Source organism: Leuciscus leuciscus, assembly GCF_965113295.1.
Source record: "Leuciscus leuciscus genome assembly, chromosome: 21".
NCBI classification, from domain to species: domain Eukaryota; kingdom Metazoa; phylum Chordata; class Actinopteri; order Cypriniformes; family Leuciscidae; genus Leuciscus; species Leuciscus leuciscus.
In genome coordinates, this window is record NC_138745.1 from 24,333,661 (window position 1) to 24,345,762 (window position 12,102).

Sequence of the window (12,102 nt, forward strand, 5' to 3'; positions counted from 1 at the left end):
TATGCAGCGTCACTATCCATGCGATAGCAATCATGTATTGGTTTACAGAGTATTTCCCCATAAATGACTGCGAGGGGAGCCTTTTCATCTCAGAGAACATGAGAGCTGACAGTGAGCGAGCGGCCAGTCATCTGATCGTGAAGAATGAAGTGCAGAGAAGTATAGCACGGACGGAGGGAAAGTAAAAGCGGAGGTTGGGGTAGAGGGGCGCACAAGAATTGCAGCCTTAAAACAAACACAGACAGAGAGACTGCCGTACTGTCTCTAAACTAGGTGGTACTCTAAAATAGAGATGGCTGCCAAGATAAAAAGGAAGAAAAAAGAAAATAATGAAAGGTGTGGGATAGCCTGGAATGGAGAGTGAGAGTTGGACTGATAGTCCTGAACCATTATGGCTAGTGGCTGTTTTATAGCCCGGAGCTCTATGAATGATGGGAAGCTTAGGCAGAGAAGTGTATATAACTCAAACACGACATCTGAGAAAAGAGAACAATGCACATTACATCTCGGCAGACCAATTTCTCTATGTGACACGCTTCCTAATGGCTCGTATATCTGGGCCTCTTTCTGCAGCTGAGCTATTGGCAATGGAGAGGTAAAGCTATGAAATGAAGGAGAAAAGGTGCAACAGGTGCTTGGATCCTGTGCTGTAACATGTTAAAAGGAAGAACACGCAAAGAATTCTGGGAAAACATTAGAGACTTACAACAACACTTTATTGAAAGAACACTCTACATACAACAAAGAAGCAACAGACGGACAAAGAAAGACTACAAAGAGATGAAGGTGGTATGGAGGTAAAAAGAAACATTCAAGAGAGAGAGAGAGAGAGAGAGAGAGAGAGCGAGAGTGTAGTCCCTTTCTCTTAACTCAGGTTTCTGTGAAGTGTTTAATGTTTGGAGAGCTCTGCCAAAAACAATGACTTTCTCCTTCACTGAAGCTTCATCCTGCAGAGAACTGACAGAGTAGCCGGGAGAGAGGAATGAATGAATGAATGGATACTGGCAGAAATTAAAATGACAGAGAACTATGAATTTCTGGAGCAATCCTACAAATACAGAGTGGAGAGAAAATGTACTGAATGAAAAAACTGAACGCGAGGCTGCTGTGCAAGCAGTCGCTGTGGTTATAGCGGCGGTATATTACCTGCCATGATGCCTGCGTCCCGCAACACTAAACTTAATGCACAATAGCATGCTGGTAGCTCACACACAACAGACTTTGTGTTCACCTTTTCCAGCATAAACAATCCCCACACTGCAGGCAATACATATTAACCCAAGTACAGGAGAAATGCCTTTCGTAAAAAGAGAAAAGAGCTCTATTGTATCCCAGTCACCTTCTATCAAGATGGATCCTTATCCAGATAGAGCCAAGATTTCAGCATCACAATAAAAACTAGGTCTACATTTTCTGAAGAAAATATCTGTGCTTGAAAGGCAGCAAAAGAATAGTGTTGAATTTTGTCTCTAAAGGAGATTACAGTTCACGTACCCTTAAAATAACGTTTGTGTAAATCCGTTGCCAAATCTGTGTAGGAAAATCTTTTGCCTTCACATGAAATTCCAGATGCATGGATTACTACTGAAATGACTGGATTTTGCCTCCGAAAATTAGCTGAACAACGGTAAATGTGACCGCACCTTAATAGAGATTAGAGTTCATGTCTCTTTAATAAACCATAAAACCTGGAAGTGTGATGATGCTGATGACGGTTAACTATTTGCGAAACAACTCACTAGTCAATTTGTAAAGTCAACTAATTTATCGATAGGTTTCCCACATTCTTTGACCAACGAATTCAATAATTTTTTTTAGTCTTAGGTGATAATAAGATGAATATTTGACCAAAGTCCCTTTCAAGGAAAGTCTGTTCACTCAGAGGCCATATTTGCAATGCCAAGTCCTATCTATGTGAATGGGGGAATCCTGAAATCTCAAAAACTGATTGCCGAACTCACATTTAAATAACATATATTTAAATCAGCAACAAAATCTGACATCAATTGTCTCATAAATGTTGCTTCTTATGTTCAAATAGTGTAGCTCTTTTATTTAGAAGGTAGGACGTATTTCACCATATAGATAAGTAATCGTCTTTGCGTATCTATAGTCTTTGATTTTATTACCCCGTTAGATTTTCTCAGTATTTATCATCTTTTTTATATATGCTTTAATTAGTGTGATGACAGTAAGTTTTAAACAGTTTAAATAGCAAACCCTCACGGAAAAGCACCGCAGCTACAGCCATACACATTCAGACAGACGTCTTTGGCTGTTGCGTCACGTCTAGCATGTCTAGCACTGTTTTTGGAGCATCCTGTCACAAGCTTTGCCATTTTGAAACAGCATGTCAATTTAAAAATAGTCTAACTTTTAAAATATGCATCTTGAAACACCTGCATTCTGTTACATCTAGCTGTTTTTGAACATGTCCTATGTTAACACTCCTTGAGAAACTTGGCTGATCAGGATCAGATGAACCCAAAATGAGACTCAATATACAGAGAGTTCTTGATAACGATATGTCTCAATGAGGCGGGGCTTACCATCATCCCATCTGCCGTCCGGGTCGGCGGCCCCATTGGGGTCATCGTCGGGGGCCACGCTGTCACAGTCAGCCCCGTCCAGGAGACTCCCTTCCTCCTCCACAATGTGAAGCTTATCTTCATCATCTGAGTCTGACTGGCCCTCCAGCACATGACTGTAGTTACTCACTGCAGAGACAGAGAAAACACAACACTTAAAGAGAATGCTAACACATGGAGCCTGCAAATGCTTGCAAACCACAAAACGGTTGATGAAACCCTCAAGATTTGGAAAGACGCTGTTGGTATAAACGACTACAAGATAGAGCCAGACAATATTAAAGAGAGACACAGCAGCTCAGATGAAGCCCATTGTTGAAGCGGGAGAGATGACTGAAGAGATGTAGAGAGATGAAGTGTACTTAAGGGAATAATTCAATTAAATACCAAATAGTAGTGGAGCAGTTCCTGTGTCTTTCAGTGAGCCAATGAAACAAGACAAAGAATCACTCGAGATTGAATCAATAAATCAGAATGGCTTGTGTTAAAACCATTTGTGGCCAAACGGTTCAGTGTGGACATGGCCAGACACTGTAATCATATCATCTCAAACATGAAATGACGATCAAGGTGCTATAATAGTGAGATCATTTACCATACAACACAAGAAACGTGTTTTTTTATTGTTGTGCAATTGGAAAAAAGGCCTTTTGTAAATGCCTGTTTACTTTTTTGACAGAGAGGAGGGACTGGTTGACCTCCATTTCAGCAGCACAGAAAAAAGAAAGAGAGATCGAGCTAAAACACCATTGATTTTCTGTAACAGGCCAGACGACCTTAATTAGTAATGTATGTGTTTGCATGCTAGGCTAAGTGTGATTTGACATTCTATTAAAACAGCGGATGACGGAGTGGTAAGCTCGCCCAACAAGTTCTCATTCGTTAAAGGTAAGTGCTGGCAGGACAAGGCCTCTAATGGAGCATGCATAAATCAAGAGGAGGTTAGATGCTCAGATTTATAAATTCAGCTAAAAGAAAGACAGTTTCAAACACAGTGACAGGAAACATCCAGCACTTCTATGTGTTTCGGTTGAAGAGTTTGTGGCCACCTGAGGAATCTGTATTACTGTTATTCAGAAAATTGTCATCATTTACTAACCCTTATGTCAGTCTTTCTTTTGAGGAACAAAAGAAGATATTTTGAAACCCAAAAAAATGTGTGTCCATGGTCAATGGGGTCCAAACATTTGAAGCATTCTTCAAGATTTCTTCTTTTATATTTCAAAGAAGAAAGTAAGTCTTTGGAGTAACATGAAGGTAAGTCAATTATGCACGAGTTTTTGGGTGATCTATCTATTTGATTGGTAAAAAAAAGCACATTTTCCAATACAGATATTTACGCATTAAATGTACATGACACAAAAGACGGGAAGTAATTATCAAGGTAATATACTGTATGTGAATCATTGTTGACCATGCACAGCAGGTGTGTACTTTTTGCAGGGAGAGAAATAGGTGTGTAGAAGAGCCTTCCTCTCCATCCTCCTCCTTCTCTCTCTCTCCATTTCTCTCACCGTTCTCGCTCTCTGTCATTCTTCTTTTCCACTCATCTAAGTACCTCTCTCTGGCCAAATCAATTTTCCTTTGAGAGGAGCAAAGTCAGCAGAGGGGCTGGCCGTAGATTCTCTCTCTCTCTCTCACACACACACACACACACACACACACACACACACACACACACACACACACACACACACACACACACACACACACACACACACACACACAATATCTCTTCTACCGGGCTTATCTGGCACATTTACATTCAGCTGATTTTGTGCTTTTTGTTGCACTCTTTAACCAACTCTCTCTCTCTCTCTCTTCCTCTCACACTCTCAATCTTCTTTTATTTCTCTGGCCTGTACTTTCATTCTCCACCTGTTCTGGGCATGTACAAACCTCTTAACCTCTTTCTTTCTCTCTATCTCACACTCCATCTTTGGTTTTAAGGTCATGGATCACAGCAAAGACCTGTGGCATGTCTATGTATGTACCTGAAAGTAGAGTCTCGACATGTGCCGTGATTGAAAACTGCTGTCTATAGCGAAATGAAAAGAAAAAAAAATCACAATCATAAAGATAGTCCCATCGCTCACTAGCCACAAGTTCTGTCAAACCTATCCGAGTGATGCACGGATCACCACAACAGTCAATTCGGTGTACTGTGAAGGAGATGCTACCAATCCCATCAGGCTGTTCAGCCAAGGGAAGCAAACGGTGTGGCTAGTCAGCAGAAGACAGAAGTAAAGGGACAGCAGAGAGTGTGTGAGCTCACTGTGAATGATCCGTGACAAACAGCCACGAGCCTTGTTCCGCCGTTCCACATGAGAGATTTCATTACAGCCTTCAGGAGGTACACACAGGAAAAGTGACTAAACAAACGGTTTACCGAGAAAGGAATAGCTCACATTATGCTGGAGCTGTAAACTAAAACGGTGTGAAGGCACGGGAAGAACAAACTGTCCTAAATAAAAAAAACACATAAAAGACAGCATATAAAACATTCAACATCTGTACCTTAAGTAGAGAGGTTAAGAGGTCAGTGTCCCCTGTATTTTTGATCAAATAAATGCAGCCTTGGTGAGCACAAGAGACTTATTTCAAAACTTGTAGTGTATATGGATTGTACACATTAAAATATACAACTGCCATATTATTTTAGGAAGAAGGTTCCTCACAAGGTGATATACATATTTTTCAAAACCCTGTAATAGGGAAAAAACAGGAAATGATGATGGAAAGGGATACTGAACTACAGCTCATTGTATTTTTAGCATGTGCGCTAACCACCAGGCCAAGGCTCTACTATTACTCAGTTATATAAATGCTTGCTAAATGTACTTCCTATAGTATTTCTCAAAATATCACATACACTTGTCCAAATACAAACACTGACATTCCACCGAAGCATTCAATGGTCTTTGCATGTGTTGCCGGCATGCACAGCACTATGAATATGTCAAGTCAGCCTATGAAACCATTAGCCTAATGAGTCTACATTCCTACAGGTCAATCAGTTTTCCAGCTAGGCCTCAACTATGGATTTTACAATCAACCTAGTGAGGTGATATGTTGACTGGGCAAAAAACTGGACTCCAATCTGCTACTCTGTAGGCTACCTGCATGATAAAGCCTGTATTCCCAGAACTCCAGGTGATTCTCCGAAGCAAACATGTTCGAGACCACTTAATAGGGCACTGCAGTGATATCTGTCCAAGCACACAGATAAATGCCTATTAAAGAGCTCCCTAAATGAGTACACATACACAACCCAAATCACCTGAGTAGAGGTCAATTGCTTGTTAGCAGTACAGTACATCAAAAATAGAGACTTTAAATAATGAATTGAACTTTCTTCTTTCTAAACTTCAGCTCAGATAAAAGACAGATGAGACTTTGAGGCAGACAAGAGTTATTGATTTGTCATTTAGGAAGGTGAGCTGCAGGTTTCCCATGAGTCTTTGCCACTAACAACATTCTCATCTGCTACTTGCCCTCTCAATCTCTATGTAGAGGTTATTCAAGCACAAGCATGGCGTGATTTAGACAAGTAAGACATGTTGCTGGTTCAAAATTAACAAATCTAGCAATACACAGATATTAATATTAATATCTAAAAACTAAAATCTGTCATTTTAAATGACACAAGTGAATTTAGCCACCACAATGTTATAATGTACAGTATGAAAATGGATATACATTTTTTATATTTGCAAATTATTACATTTTACAGTGTTACTAAATTGAAATGGTTTTAAAGATTAACTTTAAGGTAGCTTAAGATGAGTGCAAAGGTAATCTAAATGTAAAAACGGGATAATATATATATATGTGTGTGTATAAATCTTACCAACCTCACATTTTTGGATGGTATTTATACTATAACAACCGATACCGATCTCTAAAATCTAACAACGATAAGGTACATGAATGAAAACATAAATTATCTGACCTTTGCCTAGTTTGCTACTCTGAGAAGATACATAGAATTAGCCAGTAAGAATCAAATGTGCTAAGAGAACAAACAGTGCGTTAAATCTTTCAGGAGTGTCTCTCTCCTGGAACACTCTCTGCAGAGCATATTAATCATTGTGGCCTGTGGTGTAAGAAAATAATCACTGGGGCACACTGATACCTCGGTCAGGATTCTGTTCATGGGATTTATCACCAATGAAGGGATCTTGAGGGGGGCACAAGAGCAGTAAATTACAGCATGCTTTCCTCTTCACAGCGACAGCCACGTTTACCTCCCAAAGTCCTGAGCTTTGTATGGAAAGTAACTTGTTGTATACCTGTAAGTCTGCCCGAACCAACATATGACAACACGAGCTGGATGATCTCTACAAAAAACAAAAAAAACCTTAATGGCCTATAATTGAGTTTCCATTGCAAACACAGTTGCCTTTAGGGCTTATGAACGTGTCTTTTTTCCAAAGCTATCTTTGCGGCGAGAGAATGGCTGTTTGTTTTAGAAGGAGGCTACAGTAAGAATGGATAGCTGGGTTTTTTTCACTCGTTTGTTCGTCCAGGAGTGAGAGAGCTTCTAGTTCGCTCCTCCAACCCTGGTGAGAGAAGCTATGTGTGGAATGTCCAATCATAACACTCTCCCTCAGTGGCTGGACCATAACGACAGATCGCTGTGTCGGCTTTTTTTTTTTTTTTTTTACCTTCATTACAACAAGAACATACTGCACTGTTGCTTTTTTAACTGCAAAGACTAATTAGTGGTGCATGTTACTGTTGCTCACATAGCTTTAGCGATTTAAACAAACCTATAAGTATTAAACTTTGGTGCGCAACTAGACTAGAACTTGAATGATTCCTCAAATCATCGTTTTGATGAGGATAGGTGTGCTGTTACCTTGTTTGATTTGACAGACAATAGCTGGGTTTCCACCCAAACATGAAGTGAATATTTTCAAAGTTTGAAAAAAAAAAGCAAATTAGGTGAATTTCCATCAAGTTGTTCGAGCGGATGACTGTGGTATTGGTAACCTAGTAACCAACAGTAAATAAAACACCATAAGCGGAAACAGCCGGTTAGTCACATGGGTTTAAAATTTGGGGCAAAAAGCCACCCACTAGAACCCACCCAGAACACCGTTGCAACACTTTAGCACCCAACTAAGAACACTCTAGCAACCTCATGCTACCACAGAGAACACATTTGCAATGCCTGAGCAGTGAGCCCCAACCAAGTACACCCTAGCAACTGCATAGCAATGCCTTAGGAACCACCTAGAACATCCTAGCAACCCCATAGCACCTTAGGAACGCCTTAGCACCCACCAAGAACAGTCACCGTGATTTTGCAAAGTAAGACAAGTCCCAGGATCAACATATTTTGTTGACCCTGGAACAACATTGCTATCTGAAAATTTTGTCCTAACCCTTTCCCTACCCCTAATAGGTGAATAACACCGATGTAGAAGCACCTAACCCTGGTTGTTAGCCTAAACTTGACATAAACTTTTGACTTGTCCCTCAAATCTGATTGGTTGATTGAAATGTTGTTCCAGGATCAGTTCAGTGTTGATTCAGTTCCATTGTAAAGATCATCAGTTCTCCTCTGGCCAACGAATGAACACGGTTTCATTATGATGCAGACAGCATCACAAATCAGAGTTCAGATCGGGATCACAACCACCTAGCAATGCCTGCCCTGAGCACCCACTGAGTAGACTCTATCAACTACATAGGCGTCTTAACTGCATAGTAACATCTTAGCACCCACCAAAACACACTAGTAAATGCATAGCAACCCCATAGCAAACACCTAGAGCACCCAAGAATCCACACTGAAAAACTTTAGAAACCTCACTGCGACTGCGCATAGCAACACCTTAGCAACCACTCAGAACTCTTTAAGAACCCCATTGCGAAAATCTAGTTAGCCCAGTACAAGCCATTTTGTAATACGAGTACCTGTGAAGAGGATGATGGGAAATCAAACTTGCTGAGTGAATGGATCCTGATGGATGTTCCTGTCATTAACTGTAACATTTGTAAAGCAGCTCTAATAACTGTACAACGCATATCTGGATTTGTCATAGTGTGAAGAATGTGTCCATACAGCAGCGTTGGAGGAATGAAGACAAACCCTGCGCTACAACTGACCTATATACAAACCAAAGCTTCAATACACGCAAACACACACTTTTCTGTTTTTCTTTTTGAAAACTGAAAAATAACAAAGCAGAACTAGAAAAGTGCAGTAAACCCTTCTGGACCATGCATGTTCTGACTGAATGACAATCCTTTATTACACACAAACTCTTTTTTTTTTTTCACTGGCAAACACACACAGTGTTTCACAGGCTTCAAACCACATCCCCACCCAGCATTCTTTTCTCTCGCACACACTTTAACCACAACAAGACAGAGCCATTACATCAAACAAAAGCCTGTCACCGCACACATCTCTGTGCGTCTGGGGAGTGTGCAAACCCACTCCAGAGAAAGACTCGGATTCCACATGCGGCCTGTATCATTATGTTTCTGTTCTCTGTTTTCAGAGGCTGGGCTTTGGGCTGCACACTCTGCTCTGGGCTGTAGGGGGCGACCTGTTCCCTAGGAGATGTCATCGAGGCAACAGAAGCAGATGGAACACAGCATGGCCCCATTTGTAAAGCATTTAGAATTCATGTGATGTGCGTCTCCGTTCCTGATGTCAGAGAGGAAGAGAGATGGGAAAAATATGGATGCACCGATATAAAAATTCTGGCTGAGATCAATAAACTGATAATTAATTTCATGTCACAGCCTGATACATTTCTAAAATATCTCAAAATAAAAATGTAAGAAAAATTACTAATATTTTGGCTATAAATAAATTAAAATCAGTAATGTGAAGGATCAACTTCTTAATTTAGTATGGAAAAATATGAAAAATTGTTTGCTTTCTGAAACGAAAAACAAAAAAGTGGAAAGTAGAGTTCAAGGAGTTACAGACTAAAATACTTATTTTTTGGTCAGTCAAATATTTGTCAGAAATATATTACTGTTGCAAATTATAGTTGCACTCTAAAATATAAAAATTGATATTTAGAAAATATTTTAATATTATAATAATATTTTATTGATTTTTTTTATATATTATAAATATATAATAAATCAATAATATATAATAAATACACTAAGTTACAAGACTATTTATGTCTATCTTATGTTTATGTGGTATATGTGCTCTTATGTGTACTTAAACCATCCTTCAAGTTAGAACTTCAAGACAGAAAAAGTCATCAAAAACCAAAAACAGGTTGAAACAAAAGTCTAAAATTAAATCTCCAATACTGACTACAAGCAGTGACCAATAGGGTGCCTATGGAAAGAAGATCAAGTCAAAGTGGTATATATTTAAACCTGTTTCCTGCAAGAGCACCAAGGCACAAACCTAGGCTACAGATGCATTGCAACTTAACTGAAAATACATAATATTCACACTCCTACATCTCATTCTCCTTGCTTTCTCATTCTTTCCTTCCCACTTCCTGCCCTCTGGGAGTCAGTACACACATGTCATGAATGGTGGTGGCGCCACTTGTCCTGCTAAGAGCGTCACTTCACAAGTGCATCATTATCCAGCCAATGCTAAAAAGCTAATTAGCCTCAGCAGGCTGTCTATATTCATCGAAGAAGAGTATGTCAAACACAAACACATTGCTAATGTACACTTCGCTTGACTGCAGGTTCACATGAGTGATAAAAGTGTTAACATTGATGTGCTGAGAGAAGGAATGCATAGCGAGGAATACATGCATGATAGTGTGTGTGTGCTTGAGCAAGGGCGACTTTGAGAATTCATGAGGTGTGTCTGGCCTTCACATGAGAGTATGTGAGTGTATTTTGAGCTAATCTTGCTCAGCGCAACTGGGTTCTTCTAAATAAGGTCAGAGAGCGTGGTCATACCTGCACTATGATAACAGACCACACAGCTTCAGTTCGTCAGCTCTTACTTTAGCATGTTTACGTTTGAGGTAAGACCCGACTCCATTCACAGGCATAATACATGTGGTGGACTAATTTAAACTCTAAACTTAGTGTCCGAGAGAAAGTTATACCGGTAAGTGTGAGTTTCATGGCAGTGCATTACCTGTTAGTGAAAGCATGGGCGGTATGTTGTGGCACTTGTGCATTATCAGAGCCTGCTCTGTGTCTGTGTCTGTGCAGTGCTAGACTTTGTGTCTGTTCGTGTGTGTGTTTGTGCTTCACCGGTCTGTAGATATAAAGAGGAAACATCTGTTGTGCCTGCTGGGTAGTCAGTCAGTCTTGTACCTGCAGATATGGTTCACTAACCTAAACCTTCCTTCGTATATTTTCACAACCTTCTCTCTCTCTCTCTCCTCCCACTCGTCCCTCCATCAGATCCGCCTCCCTCTATCCTCACACTCGTCTTCATAAGCAGATCAGACAGAGGTTCAGTGCCGCCCATGGTCAGCGTGCTGGATTTAGACGCTAACATAACACTTTGTTTAGGGTGGGAAAGTCCCATCGCCAAGGTAACCCTACCAAAATTAACACAAGAAAGCACCAAACTGTTGTATGAGAACACAGAGACATTACCACACACCTGTGTCAACAGGAAATGGGGATTTCTCTCTCACCCACTCATGTGCAACAGATGAGATATATACGTTAAATATATATTTATTCTTTCAGTCATCAATCCACAGGCATTTTCTGCATTTGTTTTGGGGGGAAAGTGTGAAGAATTCTGTGAAATGGATTTAAATGGTAAAATGTGATTTAAATGGTTTAAATATGGTTAAAGACACTACTAAAGATAAGTCACAAATGATAAGCTTTAAGTGTCTTTACTGTTTAGCGGTGAGATTCAATAGAAAGCTAATGGAAACTTATTCTTCTCCTGAGAATTTGACTTTCATGCCTTTCTCTTACTGTGCTTTGATTTGCCAACATTTTCAACCAAATGTTATAGGCCTATAGATTTCAATCTAAACATTTCTCATCCAATTCTCAGTCACAATACTTAAAAAAATTTATTTATCTTAAGAATTAGAATTTTAGGGGGAGAAAACTCAGAAACTAAGTTGATATTTCAATGAAACATAACTGCGAATACATAAACCTCCTGAGCTATAAAATGTTCCTCTGTGTACAAGTTTCCCTGTTTGGTGTTTTTTCCAGAGATGTAATTGTGTCTGCTCACTCTCTTGGACACAAACACTGTCAAAAAGTTTTAATCTATGAAATAATCAATAAAAAAACAAGTGAATGAGGCAGTGGTGTCTAGACGAAACACTGAACAGTCTGCCTGACTGACTAACCCAACCAAACTGAACAGAACATATAGATACACTTATTTATGCACACATCCAAACCAACACAGAGAGAGAGACAGAGAGAGAGAGAGAGAGAGAGAGAGAGAGAGAGAGAGAGAGAGAGAGAATATATTCAGATGCTCTTAAAATGACTAATCGTGTCTGAGTCAGACTGTGTGTGTGTGTGTGTGTGTGTGTGTGTGTGTGTGTGTGTGTGTGTGTGTGTGTGTGTG

The 12,102-nt window shown here is 39.8% G+C and overlaps 1 protein-coding gene across 4 annotated transcripts in view; it reads right to left on the minus strand.

The window, feature by feature from the left end:
* zeb1b (zinc finger E-box binding homeobox 1b) overlaps positions 1-12,102 on the minus strand; it is a 57,938-nt gene that overhangs the window by 13,281 nt on the left and 32,555 nt on the right. For all 4 annotated transcript variants that reach the window (XM_082151220.1, XM_082151219.1, XM_082151217.1 and 1 more), the window contains exon 2: positions 2,550-2,717. Coding sequence is in view for 2 of the 4 variants with exons in the window: in XM_082151217.1 (XP_082007343.1) it covers positions 2,550-2,717 (168 nt within the window). In the remaining 2 variants the exon portion in view is untranslated. The remainder of the gene's footprint in view (positions 1-2,549; positions 2,718-12,102) is intronic.